The sequence below is a fragment of the Lacerta agilis genome, chromosome 8, assembly GCF_009819535.1.
Source record: "Lacerta agilis isolate rLacAgi1 chromosome 8, rLacAgi1.pri, whole genome shotgun sequence".
In the NCBI taxonomy this organism is placed as follows: domain Eukaryota; kingdom Metazoa; phylum Chordata; class Lepidosauria; order Squamata; family Lacertidae; genus Lacerta; species Lacerta agilis.
Window position 1 is genome coordinate 7,597,958 of NC_046319.1, and position 25,308 is coordinate 7,623,265.

Consider the following 25,308-nt stretch of genomic DNA (forward strand, 5'->3'; position numbering starts at 1 on the left):
ATCGTTAACCAAAAGAGCAAACATTTGCTTTTTTAAATAATGCTCCCCGCAACTCTGTGTTCAGGAAAGCAAGGAAGGTGTCAAAACTGGCCAGCAATATAGCAGAATGAACAGGCCATGGTGGAAGGTGGAGAAACCACAAGCGGGCAAGGTGGTCTCTGTTTCTGTCCATGAAATTTCGGAGAGCCTCCGTGTGCACGCACCATGTTGTTAGGGTTATACACCTATACACACCACAACACAACCTCACAAAAAATGTCCCCAGCCCTGTATGAAAAGAAAATAGAGGGGAATCACTCCTGTAATTTGCAGGCATCAAATCCATGTTCTCCGAGAATGTTTGAAGAGCCTTTTGGACCAGGCCAATGGCTCATCTTCTTCGGCATCCTGCTCTCACAGCAACCACCCAGATGCCTGTGGGAAACAGGATCCAAAGACAAGAGTGCTTTCTCTGCCTGTCTGCTCCAGCGACTCATTTACAGGAGCATTTCTGCTTCTGACTGTGGAGGCAGAGCATAGCCATTGTGGCTAGTAGCCATTGATAGCCTTTCCGTCTGTGAATTTGTCTAATCCTCTTTTAAACCCGTCCAAGCTGGTGGTCATCACTGCCTCCTGTGGGAAGGAGTTCCATAGTGCTGCATGAATTTTGTTAATTATTAATTTTAAGTGTGTGTGTGGGTGTATTGCATTTAAAGGTAAAGGTAAAGGGAGGTCCAGTCGCAGACGACTCTGGGGTTGTGGCGCTCATCTCGCTTTACTGGCCAAGGGAGCCGGCGTACAGCTACCAGGTCATGTGGCCAGCATGACTAAGCCACTTCTGGCAAACCAGAGCACGAAAACGCCATTTACCTTCCCGCCAGAGTGGTACCTATTTATCTACTTGCACTTTGATGTGCTTTCGAACTGCTAGGTTGGCAGGAACTGGGACCGAGCAACGGGAGCTCACTCCGTCGTGGGGATTTGAATCGCTGACCTTCTGATCGGCCACCCGCCACCCGCGTCCCACAAGGTAAAGGTACCCCTGACCATTAGGTCCAGTCGCGGACGACTCTGGGGTTGCGCACTCATCTCACTCTACAGGCCGAAGGAGCCAGCGTTTATCCGCAGACAGCTTCCGGGTCATGTGGCCAGCATGACTAAGCCGCTTCTGGCGAACCAAAGCAGTGCACGGAAACGCCGTTTACCTTCCCACCGGAGCAGTACCTATTTATCTACTTGCACTTTGATGTGCTTTCGAACTGCTAGGTTGGCAGGAGCTGGGACCGAGCAACAGGAGCTCACCCCGTCGCAGGGATTCGAACCGCCGACCTTCTGATCAGCAAGCCCTAGGCTCAGTGGTTTAACCCACAGCGCCACCTGCAACCCGGGTGGGTTTATTGCATTTCGGTCCCTTCTTTTCCTCCAAGGAGCTCAAGGTGGCATACATGGTTCCCCTTGTCATTTAAGTCCAAAACTCTTAACTATTATGCGCCACGCACCTGCACTCCAATACAAACCCACTCCCATATACATTTATCTTATATGAAGCAGCCCATCTTTCCCAACACAGTGGTACCTTGGTTTAAGAGCAACTTAGTTTTAACTTGGATTAAGAACGCTGTAAACTCAGAAGTAGGTGTTTTGGTTTGTGAACTTTGCCTTGGAATAAGGCAAACATGTTTCGCTTCCTGCTGAGTGTGTTCCATTTGTAAATTGGGTTCCCCTGATGCTATGGGAAAGCACGCCTTGGTTTAAGAACGCTTTGGTTTAAGAGCGGACTTCCAGAACAAATTAAGTTCGTAAACCAAGGTGCCACTGTATTGCCTTACCTGCCAGTGAGTCTTTAGGGTCACCGCTCCCTCTTTTCTTCAAAGCATCATAACAGCCCACAGGAATCATGTCAGTATCTATACAAGCTGCGATCAAAACGGAATTTACCTGGGGTGGCCGGTTTTGTAGATTCTGGTTGTATTTCATCTTCAAGTCTATGTAAAGGTGCCAGGTGTAATTGACAGTACACAAGAAGGAGGCAACATAGAAGATCTGGGGAAAGGAGGGACATGGTTGTGCGACATGCATGACCCACAATTCTGCAATCACACTGTGTATAAACTTGGGATCTGTGCCAGTATGGAATCCTCTACTCAGCCAAGCTCCCTCCAGGCCCTTGGGATTTCACTAAGAACTGCCTGCTACATGCTGTCAAAATGATTTCCATCCCCCTAACGACTAGCCACTTGCTTCTAAAAAATAAATAAATTAAAACGTGCCATTTTCAGGACGCTGAATTCTGGGACATGTACACAAATGACAAAAAAAATTGCAGAATATGAAGCTTTAAGTGGCTATTTGCGTTTTAAAATGACTGGCATATCCTCGGATTTTAGAAATGGCTTTTCCAACACCCACCTGCCATAATAACTGTTCTTATAAGAAGAAAAACGACAAGTCCAAAAGAAAAAGAATTCTGCCTATTATTGTTAAAACTGCCTTGGGCCGGGGCATGGAGTTTGAAGGCAGAAAGGGTTATGGGCAGAAAGAATTCCCCCTACCCACCAAAAACAACAACAAAGGAACTTTTAAAAACTGTATGACATTATGAATACCATGAGGAAGAAGAGTTAATGTTCCCCCTTTCATAACACCGGAATCCCGGGGGACCAGCTGATTGGCAGTGGATTTCAGATGGAGAAAATAAAGCATTTGCGGAAAGGGACCCTGTGTCATTTACGGTGGTCCTGTAAAAAAGCTCTTAATTTCTGGAAAGCAGTTTTTACTACTATAAGCAAGTTTATGCCACAGTCCGTGGAACTTGACCCCAACCCCAGCACGCGCCTCCATCTGCAAATGGGGTTGGATACACAACTCCCTGGAACATCAAGGTTCAACCCTGAAACCATTGGTGGGTTCAAACTGTTCTCCAACAGGAAAGAAAGATCATGAGAACTTTTCTATACGCAGGGCAAGTGTGGGGAGGAAAAGGCATGGATTGGAACAGGGGTCCCCAAACTACGGCCCGGGGGCCGGATGCGGCCCATTCGCCTTCTCAATCCAGCCCGCAGACGGTCCAGGGATCAGCGTGTTTTTACATGAGTAGAATGTGTCCTTTTATTTAAAATGCATCTCTGGGTTATTTGTGGGGCCTGCCTGGTGTTTTTACATGAGTAGAATGTGTCCTTTTATTTAAAATGCATCTCTGGGTTATTTGTGGGGCCTGCCTGGTGTTTTTACATGAGTAGAATGTGTCCTTTTATTTAAAATGCATCTCTGGGTTATTTATGGGGCATAGGAATTCGTTCATATTTTGTTTCAAAATATAGTTCGGCCCCCCACAAGGTCTGAGGGACAGTGGACCGGCCCCCTGCTGAAAAAGTTTGCTGACCCCTGGATTAGAATAATCAAGCACTGGCGGAGGAACGGGTGTGAAGGGAGCGCACTACCCCTGGAGGCACGATCCCAGTGGGGTGCTATTGCAGCGGCCTCCCCCTGCACTGGGCGCCACGCCCCTATGATGCGTGCCACACCCCCCACCTGCTCTCCGCCCCCCCCACCGGAGCTTGAAGCTCCGCCACTGTAATTAGGGGTAAAGGTAAAGGGACTCCAGACCATTAGGTCCAGTCGCGGACGACTCTGGGGTTGCGGCGCTCATCTCGCTTTATTGGCTGAGGGAGCCGGCGTACAGCTTCCGGGTCATGTGGCCAGCATGACGAAGCCGCTTCTGGCGAATCAGAGCAGCGCACGGAAATGCCGTTTACCTTCCCGCCGGAGCGGTACCTATTTATCTACTTGCACTTTGACGTGCTTTCAAACTGCTAGGTTGGCAGGAGCAGGGACCGAGCAACAGGAGCGCACCCCGTCGTGGGGATTCAAACCGCCGACCTTCTGATCGGCAAGCCCTAGGCTCTGTGGTTTAACCCACAGTGCCACCCGCGTCCCCTGTAATTAGGGGTAGAGTTTTCGAAAGTGCACCAAGTAACTGCTATCTAGAATCAATCTGGATTGAAAACAGCATGCTGCAGATGGCTACAAGATGTTCTGGATTGAAAGTTCATTTTAGTGAACTTTTAGGAAACAAGAAGAATTACCGACGAAAGGAAGAATGGACAGTGAAACTGATGGAATATGCAGAACTGGATAAAATGACGGGAAGAATCCGGGAACAGCGGGACCAGAAATTCATCAAAGACTGGTTAAAGTTTACGAACTATTTGAAAGACAATTTGCAATTGAATACGCTAACAGGACTTCAAGAAGTTTTGTAGTTAATGTGTAGAAATATTATTGTAAGTATGGTAGTTAGAGTATGCATGAGATTTATGATAATGTAAGCAATGGTTGATTAAAGAAGTATAATACTAATTTTGAAAGCCATGTGGAAGGTCTGAGGGAAGTCACGGCTATGTTAGCCAAAACTGGAAAATGTATGTGAATGTATGTTTGATTTTCTTGTTGTAGTATAGTATAAAATAATAAAAAAATTATTATTATTAAAAAAAGAAAGTTCATTTTAGTGCTCCAAACGGGGTCGGCATGTATGCGGCTTAAGTCTGACCCCATTGGGCTCTTCTGATATTTTTGTCCTGCCTCCCTCCAGCCTTTCCCCCCCGCCCATCATTGTAACTGCATTGCTTTCCTCCCATCCATTGTGCCGGCCAAATGGAGTGGAATTTTATTAAAAGCTTTCTAGGCCATTTGGATTTAATTGAGGGTGTTGGGGGGGGGGGAGCAGGTAACTTGTACAACAACCACACAAGGACCTTGTTGCATTTCAGTGGAGCATGGAATTCACGTTTGTATGGGGTCATGAGAGGATCCTCAAAAACACAAATGGTTCTTTGGCAACTCTGGAAAAGCGAATGGAGAGGACATGGGATGGCCCTGTTGGAGTTTGGTAAATATATTACAGTGGCATGCAGAAAGAGAAAGTCTGGTTAGACTGCTGGCAGGGTGGATAAAAATAAATAAATGAGTTTTTCAAAAAAATAAAAAATGGATTTTTTTGTTTAAATCGTTTTTTAAAAAATTGCAATCAGATTTTTTTTATTTAAATCAAATTTTAAATCAAATTTTAAAAATAAAATGCTTTTGGAGGAAAAATATTCCTAAAGGTAGTTTTCTATTTAAGCTACATTATAGCCCAAAGGCTATTCATCAGGAAATAAGGATTTGTTTTAAGTTTTTCATGTGTGCTAAAAGTCAGTCTAAGCTGTTGTTGTTTTAAATCGTTTAACCGCAGCAGTTAACAAACATATGCTATACTGTTACTGTTTTAGTTAAATAAATTGTTTAAATTGTTATTAAGGAAATGATTATTTTTCTCATTCCAATGAAGGCCAATTATAAACAGTTAACTTATTAAAGCTCACAATTAATTTCATAATTCTCTGTCTATGTATTTCTAATTGTATAACCAAATCAGTGATTTTTGATGTAACTGTAAAAACTACTCTGAACATTTATTATTCCAAAAATGAAACCTTCGTCCGGTTGTGAATATTAAGATTATAACAGCAACAATGAGTCTGTAAAAAAATGAATTAAATTGCGACTTAAATTGATTTGATTTAATATCAAATCCACCCTGACTGCCGGTTTAAAGCAGGCTTCCTCAACCTCAGGCCCTCCAGATGTTTTGAGACTACAATTCCCATCATCCCTGACCACTGGTCCTGCTAGCTAGGGATCATGGGAGTTATAGTCCCAAAACATCTGGAGGGCCGTGGTTGAGGAAGCCTGGTTTAAAGCATAAAGCCAATTCTGGGTATAGGTTTGCATGCGGCCAAGATGGAGCCAATGACTTTACATTGGCATGGACTGAAACTGGCTTGAACTTGGAGCAGCAGCAGCAGCAGGAAGGAAGTAAAGCCTGAAAAGAAAGCAATTTGCTTTACCAACAACAAGTATTAACTATAAGAATTGCAGAAAGGGTAATTGGTGTTAGCTTGCCTTCAATAGAGATAATTTATGCTACCCAAGTTAGGAAGAGAGCAGAGAGAATTGTAGCAGATCCTTTACATCCCGGTCATCATCTGCTTGATTTACTTCCATCTGGACGTCGCTACAGGACTTCATATACAAAATCGGCCAGGCACAAGAATACTTTTTTCCCTTGTGCCATTAAATTGTTAAATTCATAGTTGTATAGCTTAAGGGGAGGTAAATTATGGGTGGGGTTTCTTTGCTTCTTTGTATTGTGAGAGGAACAGTGTCTGTATGTTTACATTGCAATGTAGCCAAAACAAATTCCAAGTATGTTGGAAAATGTACTTGGCCAATAATAAATTATTCCTATTCCTATTCCTAACTAAAAGAGAAGGCATAGCTAATTGCAAGCATTGTTGCTTTATTCCCAACAGGCCCAGGGCCCTGAGCACCAGGGTTTTTTCCATTGCGCCGTGTATCTCCTTGCCGTTCCCTCGTTTTATTCAACCCCATTTTTTTTTAAAAAAATATTTGGTTCCTAGGGTGGCTGTGCATCCTGCAAAATGCAACGTCGGCGAGACCCCCAGCCAATATTAAATTGCACCGTGGGTCTTTTAAGAAGTAGGATTAGCATTATTACTATTTCAATTTCTCACCCACCGTAATATTCCAGGGCAGGTTACGCCAATTTAAAAAGACAACATTAAAATCAGTTCGAAACAAATTACAAAGAATAGAGTGAGTATCTAACTTCTACAGCATCTCGAGTTGCTGCAAACGACAGGAAGGTAGAGTGCTCTCGTGCTCAAATCCTGCTTGCTACCATGTTTTTCCGTCTATAAGACGCCCCCATTGTTGTAAGAATTTTAAGGTATTTTATTTATATATAATAATTGTTATTATTGTACCAAAACAAATAAGGCCACATGTCTGAAAAACAGCACAGGAGGACAGGCCTCACTCCATTTTGACTCCCAACTGACCAAGTATTTCTTTGTCTCAGGAACAAAGGGGGGGGGGTTTGCCCCTCCAGCTACTCAGCAGCCCTCTGCCTGAGTGATAATCTCTGGCATCCTGATACCTGAGTGCCAGACAAAAGGGTGTAATTAACTTGGCTGGGAAATAGGGAAATGTAAATACCGGTATCTTTTGTTTTACTTGATGGGTTTTTGGTGGAGGGCAAGAGGAGACATGGGGGCAGGGTCCAAGATGCTCAGATCACTGCTACCAGACCCTCCCAATTTGTGATGTAATTCTAATGTATGGAGGGGTGGTCTTGAGCTGGAGGGGGGCAATTTCAAAAGTCTATATAGGAGCTTGCGCGCCTTTGTTGGAGGTCTTTTTGCTTGCAAGACACCCTGCTGCAGCAGTTTTCTAATAAAGGGCTATCGCCTTGCTTTGGGAGATTCTGTATCGTCTCTATTTGTTCTTAGGTGCTCTTGACAGGAGGGGAGCCCTGCTGAGGCTCTCCCTTGGGTTCGTGGACTCTCTTCTGGGGCCGAACCAAATTTTTATTACACCATATACAAGACACCCCACTCCACCCCCCATTTTGGGCACTCAGTTTTAAGAAAGTGAGGGGAGATGGCCCAAAGTTGTTAAGCCTCTCCCTGCTCGCAGCTGCAGGCAGGAAACACAACCTAGATCATTTCCCGCGCGCAGCAGCATCAGGGGAAGCTGTGCCCGCTGCGTGCAGCGGTTTCGGGAGGGGGGGGGAATTTGTGCTCCTACCAACGAGTTGGCTGCCGGTGCGCAGCTTCTCCCTCCCATGCAGCTGCAGGCAAGAAACACCCCCCGCCCCAGATCGCTCCCTACTCGCTGTGGCATGGGGGAAGCCGCGCTCCTGCCAACCGAATGGCTGGCAGCACGCTGCTGCTTCTCCCACCCCACCCCCATGCCACTATCCCTGTATTGGACAACCCCAGTTTTTTGGCATGATTTTTGAGTCAAAAAACCTCGTCCAATACATGGAAAAATACGGTAGTTTCCCACAGGAGAGAACAGGATGCTGGAATAGATGGGCCATTGGCCTGATCCAGCAGCATCTTCATATGGATCTAGATCTGGACCCCAGAATGCCACACACACACCTCAGAGGACTTCTTATAGTGAAGGATCTGCCAAGAGGGCCCTCTCTGCTGATCACAACCCCCAAGAAGGCCTGTAGGGAATTTGAGCCATAGTAATGCCAGATACTGCAAGGAACTTGGAGACAAAGCTGTCTCCTGCCTTTACTTTCCTGGCAAAATTTGTTAGCAGACCTTGCAGCTTGGGTCAGTTAGATGGGAATAATCGCTTACAGTTTCTGAAGTTCAAAGGCTTTATTCATGCAGGAATTATTGACAGGATGAGTGGAGGTGAGAGGGAGAAAATAGCAGACGTATCTCAACAAGCTGGGAGAGAACAACAAACAAAACGGCTCAGCTTTTAGGGATGGAATTAATTTAAACAAAGAGCTACAAACAAGTGCTGGCTAGATTGCTCCACAAAAGCAACACATGCATTCACTTTGAATTCAAGGGAAGGGAACGTATTTGCTTTTCTCAAACAAAATTTTTACATTTGACCACTTTCTGAAGCTAAGAAGAGAACGCCCTGCTGACTCAGACCAAAGGCATCCAGTATCCTATTTCCCACTGTGGCAAACCAGATTGTTCTGTAATATTACCTACACTAATTACACACAGATACAGATTTAACTTGATTTGAGACACATATGCAACCTTCGCATACTGATTGCGGGAGGCAGTTTACAAAGGGCCTCAAAGATGAACTTCTGGGTGCAGAGCCCAGGAATGTGGTTTGGCTAAACACTCTGCCTATATTTATTCAGCATTTTCCTTCTGTGGGCAATTTGGCCTGAGGGCAAGTTTTGTATACCGGCAAGATGCTCCAACTTCCTTTGGATGTGTAAACAGCTTCAGAATAATTCAAATGCTCTCTTGAAGGCAGGAGCAAACTAGGGACCGAGGGAAATGTCAGAAAGACCAGATGTGCTGCATGCCAGCAAATGGAAAAAATGAAAACACAGAAACAGGAAGATCGGATTTCCTGGCATGACTGATAATACTTGTGCAACAATAAGCTTGAAGGTTTGGAAAACAAGTAGGCCACTGTCATTTAAAAAGGAAGAATACAGTGATTCTAACCAGGGACTCCTAGAGCGGGGCTTGCAAGGCATCCCATTCAAGGAGTAGCACAGGTTCATCCTAATTTAGACCACATTCACACCATGCACTGAAAGCACTATAATACCACTTTAAACAGTCATAGCTTCCCCCAAGGAATCCTGGGAACTGTAGTTTGTGACTGGTGCTGATAGATGTTAGAAGATTCCTTTCCCCCTCCCAGAGCTACTATTCCTAGAGTACTTTAACCATCACTCCCTCTTCACAAGGAAAAGCTCTCTGGAACCTGGAAGGCCTGGAAACGATGCGTTATGTCTGAGGAGCAGCTTAGGGAGCTGGGTATGTTTAGCCTGGAGAAGAGAAGGCTAAGGGGTGATATGATAGCCATGATCAAATATATAAAAGGATGTCATATAGAGGAGGGAGAAAGGTTGTTTTCTGCTGCTCCAGAGAAGCGGACACGGGGCAATGGATTCAAACTGCAAGAAAGAAGATTCCACCTAAACATTAGGAAGAACTTCCTGACAGTAAGAGCTGTTTGACAGTGGAATTTGCTGCCAAGGAATGTGGTGGAGTCTCCTTCTTTGGAGGTCTTTAAGCAGAGGCTTGACAGCCATCAGTCAGGAATGCTTTGATGGTGTTTCCTGCTTGGCAGGGGGTTGGACTGGATGGCCCTTGGGGTCTCTTCCAACTCTATGATTCTATGGATTTAAAGTTTAAGAATATCTGGAGACTGGCTACCAGTGAGAAAATAACTCATAACAGGAGTGATTAAAAAGGACAAGAAAACTGGGCACATGTTATGCAAGATGGTGGCCTTTTGGGCAATGTGCAAATGAGTCTGGTCTTAAAGAAAAACTCATCAAAGCATCTTTGCCTATTTTATATTTATATTTATACCCGAAGGTCTCAGGGTGGTTCACAGAAAAGATCAACATAAAAACCACATTCTATATAATAAAAATACAAAAAAACACCCCAATAACCCCGCCACAAAGAGCCACATTTTAAAAGTGTATAGGACGTATAGCTATCGTGAACAGTATGACCTGAACTGTATTCTTCCCTGGGAATGGCTATCTGTGATAGATAATAAATAAATAAATTGTGCTCCCCCCAATGCTGGAAATCTCAATAGTTTGTACAGATTGATTAATTATTATTATTTATGTTAATAAATGGGATTCCCTAGGATCTAGGGCAAAGGTAGCCAATGTGATGCTCTCCATATATGGCCATTCTGGCTGGGAGCTGGAGCCCAGCCACATCTGGAGGGTACCACACCTGCTACTCCTGGCCTGGAGAAATTTCAGGTGCTGAAATATTGGGTTGACCGGCTCTGAATACACCCCCCCCCCCACCATCCACAATCATGAGGTGGGTATTTAGCTCTAGCTCTAGCTTCCAAACTGGGGTCACAGGCACTTTGGACCCCGGGATCAAAGGCACAAAACACATCGGCACAGCACAGGAACATCAGTTACTGCTTTCCCTTGAGAGTGTTACAGGTGGGTAGCCGTGTTGGTCTGCCATAGTTGAAACAAAATAAAAAATTCTTTCCAGTAGCACCTTAGAGACCAACTGAGTTTGTTCTTGGTATGAGCTTTCGTGTGCATGCACACGAAAGCTCATACCAAGAACAAACTCAGTTGGTCTCTAAGGTGCTACTGGAAATAATTTTTTACCTTGAGAGTGTGTTCTGCATGTTCGTTCCAGGAAGTGTGCTGCAATTTCGCACCTGTTCACTGCCAGGCAAAGTTTTTTGGCACAGACCCATGTTATGGTTTTGCTCTATCCAAAAGCAAACAAGAGACCTTTGCAGTCCCCCTATCAAGTGGTGCCTGAGACCCCGGTCAGAGCACACAATTCTGGGTGTGGCAGATTAATTTCCTGGTTTAGCGTAAGGCTTCTTCCAACAAACACTTGGCAAAACCCAACCAACCCCACAGCCTTACAACAACCGCTGCTCTGATCTGCAAGTTTCTGGGGGCCAGCAGGTATGTTTTAATCAAAGAGGCAACTGTCTTCTGCCTCCAACCCAGAGCTCTCCGAACTTTTCATGTTGGTGACAAACTTTTTTAGACACACATCATTTCACAACACAGTAATTCAGTTTTACCAGCAAGCCGGAGGTTAAACTAACCCCTTTCCAGCCCCGGGAGGAGCATGGGGAGCATTTGAGCGAAACACCAACGTAGTTTCGAAAGCTCTGGTCTAGAAGGAGAGGCTACTCAGATGCCGGCTCAGCTCCTTGAAGCCACCCCTGCCCTCTCAGGGCCACCTGACATGTTTACCAAACCAGACCTCTTGTGACAGCTCACCACCCAGTGAGCACACATTCCAGCTGGCACAACCAAGGAGAAACCCACAATGCTCCAGTCTGGAAAGCACCAGAAAAGCGAGAGCAGTCTCAAAGTTGGACAACTGTCTTGCTTTTGTAAAGATTGTCCAAGGAAGTCCTGATTCTCCAAAGGTGGGCAGTGGACCATTGACCATTTGATCACTGGTCAATTTCTAGCAGACCATCTCAGGCCTTCAGGTGCCTTCAAATCATGTCAATTATTATTATTATTTTTATACAGCATTCTGCTTTTTAGGGGAACAGGGGTGGTGGCTAACAACATGGGGTAGGGGAAGGAAGACCAGTTATCTTAAAGCACTAGTAAGTCCACAGTTATAAAACCCCATGAAACAAACAAACAGAAAACAACCCAATAAAACTGTATCAGAAGCAGGAAAAAATAACCAAGCATAATTAGAACAAAATAAAATAAAAAAATTCCTTCCAGTAGCAACTTAGAGACCAACTAAGTTTGTTCTTGGTATGAGCTTTCGTGTGCATGCACTCTAAGGTGCTACTGGAAGGAATTTTTAATTTTATTTTGTTTCGACTATGGCAGACCAACACAGCTACCTACCTGTAACAAGCATAATTAGGGTAGAATTAGGACGCCAAAAGCCTCCTGGGACAACAGCCACATCCCTACTAAACAGCAGAAGGCGAACAGTGATGGGACCAGACTGGCTTCTCTAGGGAGTGTTTTCCATGAAAATGGAGCCACCTTGGAAAAGGCCCTGCCTCTATTGGCCTGCTTGACCACGTGTAATCTACTTGTTTTGAATGGGACTGAAGTTATCTTGAACTTTGTCTAAATGAAGTAGACTCTGGAACATGGCTATGAGGGGATTTGAACCTGGGTCTCTCCCAGGTCCTAGTCCAACCCTCTAACCACTACAGCACCTTGGCTCCCTAGGCAGCTTGCCGCTAGCACCGCAGGCAAAAAAACCCACTCTCCATCCCTGAAGCAGGCCAAAGTGCCGGTGTCGTTCTTACCTCTCCTGTGGCTTGTAGGTTGTAGCAAGCAGCCTCCTGGCTTCCGGATGTGGCAGCCTCTTCACTGTAGAAGAGAGCCCCGAACAGCCAGCTCATGCCCAGAAAGAGATCCAAGAGGCTCAGGTAGAACAAAGGCCGTCCCTGGGGAAGAAGCAGAGTTGTTAGTTCCTTATTTACTGCATTCGCAGCGCACCTTTTTCTCCAAGGAGCTCAAGGTGGCTTCTTCCCCTCCATCTTATTTAATCAGAGCTTCATGGCTGAGTTCAGGATTCAAACCCTGGTCTTTCCCCCAGGTCCCATTTCAACGCTCTAACCACTACACTACACTGTTGTGGCGTTGTCCTCCTCCAGGAATGCATCTAGTCCTCTTTTAATTTTTTTTTATATATATAATTTTTATTATTTTTTTCAGAATAAAATACAATTATTAACACATTTAAACAAAAAAAAATTTCTTAAACTCATCTTTGGCTAACAAACCATGACTTCCCTCAACTCCTTCACATGGCTTTCTAATTTATATCTTAGCATTATACTTCTTAAGTCAACCATTGCTTACCACTATCAGACAAAAAAATTTTTTTTACTTCTATTCTACTTACAATGATAACTCTACAAATTAACTACAAAACTTCTTGAAATCCTATTAACGTATTCAATTGTAAATTGTCTTTTAAATAATTTGTAAACTTTGACCAGTCTTTCATGAATTTCTGCTCCCGCTGCTCCCGGATTCTTCCTGTCAGTTTGTCTCATCTAGTCCTCTTTTAAAGCCGGCCAAGTTGGTGGCCATAATTTCCTCCTGCGGAAGGATGTTCCGTAGTTTAACTAGACACTGCTTTAAGTTCTGGTGCCCTTTCCCCGTTCCACGTAGAAGAAGCCGACCAGACCAGCGGTTGAATCCTGCTTCTTCATCGCCAATGATGGGGTAGCATCTTCTGCTCCCAACCCCTCGAGGCAGCAGGTTAGATTAGGGCAGTGGTGGCCAGACTTGGCCCTCCAGCTGTTTTGGGGACTACAATTCCCATCATCCCTGGCCACTGGTCCTGTTAGCTAGAGGATGATGGGAGTTGTAGTCCAAAAACAGCTGGAGGGCCGAGTTTGGCCACCACTGGATTAAAGGGTTCCAGGACAGCCTGCTGCTGCTTGCCCCTCAGCAATTGCTGCCTGAGGCAGGGGCCTCACTCTGCCTAATGATAGGACCGGCCCTTTGGGTTTCAGTTAAAATACTGCTATTGACTTATCAAATTTGCCGAAGCTTTAAGATCCATCCCATTGAGCTGGTTCTCACAAACAAATGCGCAGCCTCCCCAGAAAGGACCTCGTGGTCACTCTGGTTAAGATATGGTGGTATATGAGCACTGTTGCGAATAAATAAAGTAAATTAATTCCATTCTTTAGCAGGAACAACTGTGGGAGGGGCAAGCGTTTCAAGATTGTACGAAGCAGTTTTGCGGCCCATGAAAGGCTAACCCATTTATTACAGCACAATGTTTTGTGGCCGAAGTCCACCTCATCAGGGGCAGAAAATGGATTCTCGGTCGGCAGATATTTAACCTTTGTATATCATATTGTTGTTTTATTGCTGTGGCTGAGGCAAATAAAAGTTCCAACCTTTAAACAGAGTTTGAAAGGTGATGAAATGTGGGAAGGACCCTCATTGGGAGAGGGAGGGATCCATCGCCTCCCTTCATAACCAAGCAGTTTTGGCCACGAGTTCCAATCCTACAAGCATCCTTTGAAATCCCTCCGCTGTGGTAAGGAAACTGTCAAACTGCCTAGTAACCACGGGGGCCGAAATGAGCCCCTTCACATTCGACATGCACCAAATTTCCTGGTTGCTCTTTGGCTACATTCACCCCATACATTTAAAGCACTATGATACCACTTTAAAACACAATGGCTCAACCCCCCCCCCCAAGAATTTTGGGAGTTGTAGTTTGTTAAAAACGCTGAGAGTTGTTAGGAGGCCCCCTGATCCCCCTCCCAAAGTTACAATTACCACAGTTCCCTGTGGAGAGGAACTGAGTGTTCAACCACTCAGAGAACCGTAACTCTGTGATGGTTCCCTCACTACCCTTAAAAAAAAACTACACTTCCCAGAATTCTTTGGGGGAAGCCACGACTCTTTAAACCACTTTTAAATGTATGATGTCAATGTGGCCTTTTCTATGTGGGTGTTGATTGTAGCAACAGGATGTGAACATGCATGTATGCGAAATTTGAAAAAAAAAGCAATAAATATTTTGAATAATATATTTATTTTAAAAATGCACCCACGTCTGAAGGGTCCGAGGTTGCGGGAACCTGCGCTTGAGCCATGTGTCATGCTTCAAGAATGAAGAATGAATTTAAAAAACCCTTTTTTTGCTATAATTCCAAGGTCTGTACAGTAATAAAGTTTCTTGTCTCCTCGCTCAGCGTCTGTGTCCCCCACCAGCTTCTATGGTGTGACACACAGAAGAAGAAGAAGAAGAGTTTGGATTTGATATCCCGCTTTATCACTACCCGAAGGAGTCTCAAAGCGGGTAACATTCTCCTTTCCCTTCCTCCCCCACAGCCTGGAAAGAAGGCTGATGTAATGCAATTTGAAAATTGGCAGAGGGCAGATATAGTTGAAGAAGAGTTTGGATTTGATATCCCGCTTTATCACTACCCAAAGGAGTCTCAAAGCGGCTCACATTCTCCTTCTCCCTTCCTCCCCCACAACAAACACTCTGTGAGGTGAGTGGGGCTGAGAGACTTCAGAGAAGTGTGACTAGCCCAAGGTCACCCAGCAGCTGCATGCGGAGGAGCGGAGACGCGAACCCGGTTCCCCAGATTACGAGTCTACCGCTCTTAACCACTACACCACACTGGCTCTCTTAACCACTACACCACACAGACATAGATGGCATGACAGACAGAAAGTCAACAGGAGAAGCTTCTCTCCACAGGCATGCAGTGAAAGGCTCCCCCCCCCATTATTGCATTTATACACCATCTTCCCCCCCCCCCCCGGGATCTAAAGGTGGTATGCTTATTTCTTTTCCTTTTCCTTCCTTAATCCCCACGGCAGCCCTGTGAGGCGGGAAAGCTGAGAGAGGCAGCAGCAACAGGCCCTAGGTCACCCCAGCGAGCTTCATGGCTGAGTGGGAATTTGAACCCTGGTCTCCTTGCCATGAAGCTCGCTGGGTGATGTTGGGGGCCAGTCACTGCCTCTCAGCCCAGCCTACCTCGCAGGGTTGTTGTGGGGAGGGGCAGAATCACACGCACCACCTTGAGCTCCTTGGATAAAAAAAGAGAGGAATATAAATGCAAATGTCGAAAATAATAATAATAATAATAATAATAATAATAATAATAATAATAATAATAATTGCAGCCGATTATTGGCCAACGGAGGAGATGACTTCTTGCCAGGGGCTCTGCTCTTGCAAGAGCTTATAACAGGGCTCTAGACTGCTGTTCTGAAATGAAACCAGAGGATGATTCAGCCAGCAGCCTCTGGAGTGAAATATTTGTTTTAGCAACTAGGAGGGAAGAATGCCCTTGAAATTTTAAAACATTCTTCGTGGAGATTTCTGCCCCTCCCTTCTGAGCTGCTTACATAAAGTGCAGTTTAGCTTAATTCTTTTTTTTTTTTTAAGCAAAGCAAAACAAAACAAAACAATAAAAGAAATTCCCTTACCTGGGGGGAGCTGCCTGTATTCTGGAGCACTGCACAGCCAATCAGCGAACTGGACCCTATTACGCTGTGGGAACAAAGAGTTGCTTGGTTGAGCAGAAGGGTTGCCCACAAAGGCTACCTGACATCTAACGGAGGGGAAGAAGAAGAAGAAGAAGAAGAAGAAAAAGAAGAAGAAGAAGAAGAGGAGGAGGAGGAGTTTGGATTTGATATCCCGCTTTATCACTACCCGAAGGAGTCTCAAAGCGGCTAACATTCTCCTTTCCCTTCCATACCCAAAACAAACACTCTGTGAGATGAGTGGGGCTGAGAGACTTCAAAGAAGTGTGACTAGCCCAAGGTTACCCAGCAGCTGCATGTGGAGGAGTGGAGACACGAACCCGGTTCCCCAGATTATGAGTCTACCACTCTTAACCACTACACCACACTGGCTCTTGAAGTGGGCGGTTTGTGTGTGTGTGTGTGTGTGAGAGAGAGAGAGTTTTTGGCATTGCACAGGGTGCCGCTGATATATGAGACACCAAGGTCCACCACTGTTGCCAACTTTTCCTTCTAGTGGGGCTCTCATGCCTTGAACAGCAGGTGAAGAAGAAGAAGAGTTTAGATTTGATATCCTGCTTTATCACTACCCGAAGGAGTCTCAAAGCGGCTAACATTCTCCTTCTCCCTTCCTCCCCCACAACAAACACTCTGTGAGGTGAGTGGGGCTGAGAGACTTCAAAGAAGTGTGACTAGCCCAAGGTCACCCAGCAGCTGCATGTGGAGGAGCGGAGACGCGAACCCAGTTCACCAGATTATGAGTCTACCACTCTTAACCACTACACCACACTGGCTCTCGCCACCAGAAAGTAGATGACGGTTTCTGCATCATTGAGCCTGCATGATGGAGAAAGCTTATCTGCTGAGTTTCTGCTTCCCACTCAGCTGCTTAAAGGGTGTAGGTACAGGGGTTGGCAAGGTTCACCTCGCCTGGGCTGGTTCTCTCCAGCAGAGATCCCTCCGTGGGCCGGATTGCGTGCACACTTGCAATTTCCAGTAAACATGATTTCCGGCGTCTGCGTCTGCACAGACGTGGTTTCTGGCACTGCAGAAGCGAGTCCCTGCGCTGCGCTGCGCTACTTTAGCGCAGCACGCAGGGACTCACTGAGTGGGCAGCTCGGTTCGAGGGCAGCTTGTGGGCTGGTTAAACGACCCCCGTGGGCCGCTTGTGGTCCATGGGCCTTAGGTTGCCTATCCCTGGCGTATTTGTGTATGGATCTGTCCCTGCAAAAAGATGTACATTGGCAAATGCTCCAGACAAATAAAACTCAGGATCAATGAACACCGATCCAGAATACGCAACCAAATAATGGAAGCGCCGCTTGTGGAACATTATATTCAACAAAAACACACAGAAGATGATTTCTTATTCTTTGTAATTTGGAAGCTATCTCCAGATCGTTTTCACCACAAGAACACCGATAAACTCCTGCTACAACAAGAAACCTGACTTATTCACCTTTTTGATACGGTTTGTCCCCGAGGTCTAAATAATTATCAGGACTTCACTCCCTTTTTGTAAATTGCCATAATACTTATTGCGACTTTAAGATTTAAACTGTACTACTGCTGTTTAAATCTTGTCTGTAAATTGTTTAATCTGTAACTTTAAGACTCAGACTGTACCACTACCGCTTTAAATTTTCAGTAAAACACACCTTAATCTTTCCTTTAAATACTACAAACTCACTTTGGGTTACCTAATTCTAAACAACGCATTGGTACACGTAGACCTTAAGACTTCAATACTTAATTAGGTAAGATTAATTTTCTTTATATAATTTTCTCTATATATCTCATATATTTGTTTATATAATTTTTAGATAACTTTGGACTGTTGTGACGATAATTTACATAGGGTCTCTTATTGTTGCAGCTGAAGAAGGCAGAATTTCCGAAACAGGGCCTTGTCCTGGTGCTTTGTTTCCACTCGACAAACAAATACTAAGAAATAAATTTACAAAAGACTTGTCAAACTGAAATTAATCAAACCATTACTGTGGCCTGAGTTCTTGTTACTCCATTATTCCCTACCCCTGGAGTAGGAGCATCTCCAGGAAAAGAAATTGATGACCGCTTGCAGGGGCGTACCAAGGATCAAAACAGGGGGGGGGGCAAGCCATGGTCGTTCAGGTTGTGACATTTCAGCACGGAAAGGCGAATGAAACCAAAATTTTAGGAAAATTATATATAATTATAGCAGTGCTTTATTACGGTAGTTATTACAATTATTTGCTTGATTTTTATTTTATTTTATTCTAGTTACATGTCTTATACCAGGGGTGGCCAACTCCCAAGAGACTATGATCTACTTTCAGCAGTGATCTACCCCCGTTTTGGGGGGTTCAGCTCAAAGTTGTTGACCTTTTTTGGGGATGAGGAATGCCCCTGTTTTTTAGGGGTTCGGTTCGTTTTTAGATTACTGACCACATTATGTAAACAGCAAACAAAAACAGCTTCAAAAAACAGAAAAACTCCCCCCCCCCAAACAGAAAGCCCCAAATGGTTGAAAAACTCAGTTTCCCAGGATCCTCAGCCCTCGCAAAGGAACTACTCACCATGCAAGGGAACTTTTTCCAAAGCTCCCTTGCAACGATCAGCCAGCGCAACACACACACACACACACACAGTGTCGGCCAAGAGCTCAATTGTTATTGAGATTTTGGGAAGGGGAGAAAGACCAGTAGTTGAGCTTTTTAAGGAGAGCTTTTTTTCCTTTTAGGCTGCCAATAACCATTTAATTTTTATTTTATGTTTTGCTTCTGGGGGGGCAGCTGCCCGCCTGCCCCCCCTGGGTACGCCCATGACCGCTTGAGCTCTGGCTTTGCATTTCTCTCTCTCTCTCTCTCAGACACACACACACACACACACACACACAGCCTAATCCTTGCTACTTCCAGCTTCCACTGCCTTAGACAATGAATGCAAAGGAGGACTGGCATATGCAAAGGTTTGCCAACATTTCCCCCCCAAGCCCCCTTACTGTGCTTTTAAAGTGGCTTGATCTGCGGACAGTAGAAGGCAACCAAAAATACTTCTCTCCGTTCTGCAAAAAATCTGCACCTGCCAACTTTTGCTGAAGTTACCGGTAATGGCACAAAGCATGCACAGAGGTATTTGCACAAATGCACCTCAAGGAGGGCACTGGCCAACAGGGGCAGAGAAAATGTTTTAATTTGTCAAAACTCCTGGCTGGTGACATTTTCATTTCATTCATTCAAAACGTTCACCCGCCGCCTCTCTGACACTCGAGGTGACTCACAACAGGCTTTAAAAGTAAGTAAATAAGTAACATCAGCAATGGCCAGTAAAAGAGAAGAGAACAAATCCTCAAAGAGTTTCAGAGCTATCCTAAAACGAGAGACCAGCCTCTGGCGAGAGGTTCTCCATCAGTTCCCAGGTTACATCTTTAGAAAGAAGAAGCTTTGCAGTACCTCAAAGAAGCCATGACTGCTTGGATCCAGTGGATGACAGGAAAGATCTGGAGAGAAGAAAGAGCAAAATGAGATGTATCCTGGCATCACCACGGGATAGCTCAGTTGGTGCTGGTATGGCCAAGGTTGCAGGATCAATCCCCGTATAGGACAGCTGCATATTCCTTCATTGCTTGGACTGGATGATCATCAGAGTCCCTTCCAACCTTATGATTCTATGATATAGCCTTCAACAACTTGGAGTCCTCCAGATTGAGATGTGATGGACTACAACTACCATCAGCCTCAGCACGCATGGCCACATGACACTGGGGCTGATGGGAGGTGTAGTTCTGCACATATAGAGGGAACCAGGCTGGCAAAGCCAATGCATTATGCGGGGGCTGAACATGTGGATATACAGTACTCAAGTGTGGTCACGGGAAGGACCATGCATGCCACCTCGATTTCCTTGGAGGAAAACCGTGGGACATAAATGTAATAAATAAGGGACTTCTTTACACAGCACGGAGCTGTAACTATGGAATTTGCTCCCGCAAGATGTAGTAATGGATGGCTTTAAAAGGCATTTAGGCAAATTTGTGGAACATAAGGCTACTACTGATGATGGTCATGTATTATGCCAGCATAGGGAACTATTTTTTTTTTAAAAAAAGAATTTATTGGTATTTCCACATTAATCAACAAATAAAACATACACATACAGAAACACTACAATTACAAATAACAAAAACAGAAAAGAAGAAAAACTTATACATACCTAACCCGACACACACAGGAACACACCAACTAATTATTATTTCTATCTTATTTCCAATCTTAATTGGGGACTTCCCCCGTTCTCTCATCTGCGTTCAGTTCTAATTTACTTTAGTAACTTTGTAACTAATTTAACTACATTCACCAATATTCATAATTCAGATCCATTCACACCCTATCTTATCTCAATTAACCTATTAATATCCATAATATCAATAAGAGCAAAAAAGAAAAAAATTCATCAACAGTACTTCTTCTGTGCTATTTTAACCTAACAGTGTATAACTAAAACCATTTAAATTCACTGATTTTGCTTCAAATGTCCAATTTTTCACGTTGTTTAAGATATTCTTTAAATTTCTTCCAATCTTCTTGTACCTTCTCCTCCCTCTGGTCTCGGAGTTTCGCGGTCAGTTCTGCGAGTTCCATAAAGTCCATTAACTTCATCTGCCAATCTTCCACTGTTGGGAGCTCTTCACCTTTCCAGCTTTTTGCAATCAAAATTCTAGCGGCTGTTGTGACATACATAAAAAACACTCTATCTTTCCTGGGTATCTCATGATTGGTCATGCCCAGCAGGAAGGCCTCTGGTTTCTTAATGAAAGTAACTTTCATCACTTTTTTAAGTTCGTTATAAATTTTTTCCCAGAAAGCCTTCACTTTTGGGCATGTCCACCACATATGATAGAAGGTACCTTCCACATTTTTACATTTCCAACATAAATTACTTAAACCATGATACATCTTAGCTAACTTCACTGGTGTCAAATACCATCTGTATATCATTTTCATAATATTCTCTCTTAATAAATTACATGCTGTAAATTTGATACCTTCCTTCCATAGCTTTTCCCAATCATCCATCATAATATTATGTCCAACATCTTTCACCCAATCTATCATCGCAGATTTAACCATTTCATCTTTCGTATGCCACTCTAGCAACAAATTGTACATTCTGGAAAGGTTTTTAGAGTTCTGTTCAATTAATTCCGTCTCCAACTTAGATTTTTCTAGTTGAAAGCCAATTTTCCTGTCTATCTTAAAAATTTCATTTATTTGGTGATACTGCAACCAGTCGGTAACCTCCTCCTTCACTTGCTCATAGCTTTTCAGCTTAAAAGTCTGACCTTCTTGTTGCAGTATATCCGCATATTTCAACCACTTTGCAGACATATTCGGCCTTTTATAAGCCTTAGCCTCTACTGGAGATATCCATCTAGGGGTTTTTTTCTCTAGTAAATCTTTGTTCCGTATCCAAACCTGATACAAGGACTTTCTAATAATGTGATTCTTAAAGGCTTTGTGGGCCTTAACCTTATCGTACCAAAGATAGGCATGCCAACCAAATACATTATCATGTCCCTCCAAGTCTAGAACATCTGTGTTTTCTAACTTGACCCAATCCTTCAACCAACAAAAGGCTGCTGCTTCAAAATAAATTCTTAAGTCTGGAAGGGCAAATCCCCCTCTTTCCTTAGAGTCTGTCAGAATTTTAAATTTTATTCTGGGTTTCTTCCCCCACCATATAAATTTAGACAGGTCCTTTTGCCATTTTCTAAAACAGTCCAACTTGTCTATAATTGGAATCACTTGGAATAAAAACAGCATCTTTGGTAACACAGTCATCTTTATAGCAGCAATTCTGCCCATCAAAGATAATTTCAACCTTCACCATGTCTCTAAAACTCTTTTAACTTCATCCCATAATGTTTCATAATTGTTCTTGAACAGGTCTAGATTCTTCGAAGTTAGATTTACCCCTAGATATTTTACCTTCTTAACAAAGTTCAATCCAGTACGTTCATGTAATTTCTGTATCTGCAATGGATTCATGTTTTTTGTCAATACTTTAGATTTGGCTTTATTTAATTTAAAACCTGCTACATGTCCAAATAGTTCAATTATCTCCAAAGCTTTGGGGACACTGCTTTCTGGTTCTTGTAGGGATAACATCAAATCGTCCGCATAGGCTCTCAGTTTATATCCTTTCTCCCCCACCCTTATTCCTTTTATCTGTTTCTCTGATCTAATCATATTCAAAAGGACCTCCAGGACCGTAATGAAAAGCAAGGGGAAAATAGGGCATCCTTGTCTCGTACCTTTCTCAATTCTAATTTCCTCTGATATCACACTGTTTATTATAATTTTTGCTTTCTGTTCTGCATAGATGGCATTAATGCCATTTAAAAACCGTTGACCGACCCCCATTTTTTCTAAATTTTTCTTCATAAAAGTCCAAGAAATATTGTCAAAGGCCTTCTCTGCCTCAATAAACATCAAAACTGCATCCGTATTAATCTTCTTTTCCAGCCTCTCCAATATATCCACAGTAATCCTTGTATTACTATTTATCTGTCTTCCAGGCAAAATTCCTGCTTGATCTTTGTGGATATAGTCCTTCAGCACTCTTTTTAATCTCGTGGCCATGACACTGGCAAATATTTTGTAATCCACATTTAAAAGCGAGATTGGTCGGTAATTTTTCATTAAAGCTTTGTCTGAATCTGGTTTCAAAATCAGTGTGATATAGGCCTTCTTCCAAGAGTCTGGTGCCCTACCTCCCTCCAGCAGACCATTGCATATTTCTTTCAATGGCTGTATCAACCAGTCTTTTAAGGTCTTATAGTACTTTGCAGTCAGTCCATCTGGTCCTGGGGCCTTTCCCATCTGCATGTTATTAATAGCATCTTCCAACTCTTGTGTTGAAATTGGGTGGTTGAGTATTGTAGCTTTATCTTCTGGGACTCTCTGCAATCCATTTTTCTCCAAGAATTGCTCAATCTCAATCTCTTCTATTCTCTCCTCCTTGTACAATTGCTTATAAAATTTTTAGAAGCACCATCTGATCTCCTCAGGATTCTCCACATTTTTGTCATTAACCGTTAAATTGGTGATGATATTCGATTTCTGCTTTTTTAACTGCCAAGCTAACAATTTTCCACATTTATTAGCTGAGTCGAAAGTTCTCTGCCTCATAAACTTAATCTTCCATTCTATTTCTTGATTCAGAATTTTTGCATATTGAGACTGCAATAATTTTATTTGTTTCTGGATCTTTTGATTTTTTTGGGTGCCCTCTTAATTTCTTTTCCTTTTCTTTTATTAAGCCCAACAGTCTTTCTTTTTCTACATTTTGCTGCTTCTTCTTTTTAGATTTTTCACTTATGAGGAATCCCCTCATCACAGCTTTGCTTGCGTCCCAGACAATTCTTTTCTCTACTTCCGTGTTCAAATTAATTTGAAAATATTCCTTCATCTTTTTTGCAGCTTCTTCAATAAGCTTGGCATCTCTCATCAGTGCATCATCCATTCTCCATCTAAAAGAATCCTTGGAGCCAACTTTTAAATTCAATTGTACAGGATTATGATCAGAGCAAGTCTTGGGGCAGATTTCTGCCTTCTGTATTTTAGGTGCCAATTCTTTGGAAATCCAGATATAATCTATTCTCGACCACGACTTCTGTGATTCATAAAATGCCAGCATAGGGAACTAATGGAATTCCCCTGGTGAGCATCACAAGTAGGGAGAGGGCTATTGATTTCAGGTCCTTGTTTGCAGGATTCCCACTGGGGCATCCAGCTGGCCTCTATGGGACTTGGATTAGATGGACTTCCTTTGGTCTGAGTCGTTGTCAGGCTCTTCTGAGGTCCTTGAAATGAAGACTCCGTTGAGCTAATACTTACTCATGGCCCCATCCTTCATGCATTTGGCTAATCCACTTTTAAAAACATCAAGAGTCAGCAGGCAGCACAATGCCAGGGCATCCTGTAGCAGTGAGTTCCATAGTTATGCCCTGAGTAAGTTATAATTTTTATTACTATTTAGATTTTCGTGGCCGCCTACCAATAGATAAATGTGCCCCAGGAGGCTTACAAACAAGGCAACACTTAAAAATGCAACCTTCCATATTTGCCTCGTTAACAGAAGATAGACTCAAATCCAAGTTCTGCTAACTGAAGCATACATAGCCTGAACCTTTCTAGCTGTGTGCCTTACTTTTAAAAGCATTTAAGGTTACCAGATTTTTTTCAATGAATCCGTGGACACTTTTCAACTTCAATGGATTTTGTATGGGGACTGATGTGTAAATCCGGGGACTGTCCCCGGGAAATGGGGGTGTCTGGTAACCTTAATTTAAGGGCTCAAAGCAGTTCCTTCAAACAGCATTTGCGCACTCATTGTCATCCTACTAATGTTTGCAGAGTCGTTCCTGCTGCAAAGCTAATTGGAGAATCCTGACGGAACATCCCACAAAATGCAAAATGCACGAGGAAAGTTGACTTAGCCACCCAATTTCCTTTAGTTTGTTCTGGATACATATCTGCCCACCCTGCCTGCCCCAAGCTCCCTGGAAGTTCTAGCATTTTAAGAGTATTTTGCCCACACCCTCCAAACCCTTGCATGTTTTCGTCAAACTGAGTAGATTGCGGATGTAGCTGAGGGCGTGCTGCTGTTGTTGTTGCTGCACAGCAAAGAGTGTGATACCTCTCTGATCCTGACGACGAGAGCACATGGCCATGAGGACTAGTAGCCATGGATGGCCAAACCTGAGCACAGAAGCGAGAGGGAGGGGCAGCTAAGCGGAGGCAGGCAGGATCTTTCCACACAGAGGACTAGAAGCCTGATTAGGCTGCAGGGAGCCGCAAGGAGCCTGCACAAGGGACTCCAGAAGCAGCGGTGGGTTTCTCAATTGGAAAAGGCAGGGGTAACCCTTGTGAGGAGTAAAATTCCCCATCCTGCTCAGAAAGGGGTCCCTCCCCAACCCCGCCTTTTCTCTGCTCAGAAAGCAAATGGGAGACTTCTGGTCGGGATAAACAAGGGTGATCCTGGGCTGGCCAGAAGGAAGGAAGGAAGGAAGGACTGGAGTCAAAGAGGTGCGAAGTCTGCTTGGAGAGAGGGACGGGCATCGTGGCGGGTTCTCCTCGCTTACCTGCTGGGACCAGGCGTCCTGGGTGCTGAGCCCCCCGGAGGCAGCGCCGGGCGCGGAGAAAGCCATGCTAGCCAGGCGGAGCAGCCGCGGGAGCGGCCAGCCAGCGTCGTCC

General features: G+C 44.0%; 1 protein-coding gene across 1 annotated transcript in view; it reads right to left on the reverse strand.

The window, feature by feature from the left end:
• TMEM116 (transmembrane protein 116) overlaps window positions 1–25,308 on the reverse strand; it is a 44,064-nt gene extending 18,756 nt beyond the window's left edge. The window contains exons 1-5 of the mRNA XM_033159273.1: window positions 25,197–25,308; window positions 19,504–19,550; window positions 16,034–16,097; window positions 12,364–12,504; window positions 1,918–2,022 (exon numbers count right to left, since the gene is read on the reverse strand). Of these exons, the coding sequence (XP_033015164.1) occupies window positions 1,918–2,022; window positions 12,364–12,504; window positions 16,034–16,097; window positions 19,504–19,550; window positions 25,197–25,262 (423 nt within the window). The 5' untranslated portion in view covers window positions 25,263–25,308. The remainder of the gene's footprint in view (window positions 1–1,917; window positions 2,023–12,363; window positions 12,505–16,033; window positions 16,098–19,503; window positions 19,551–25,196) is intronic.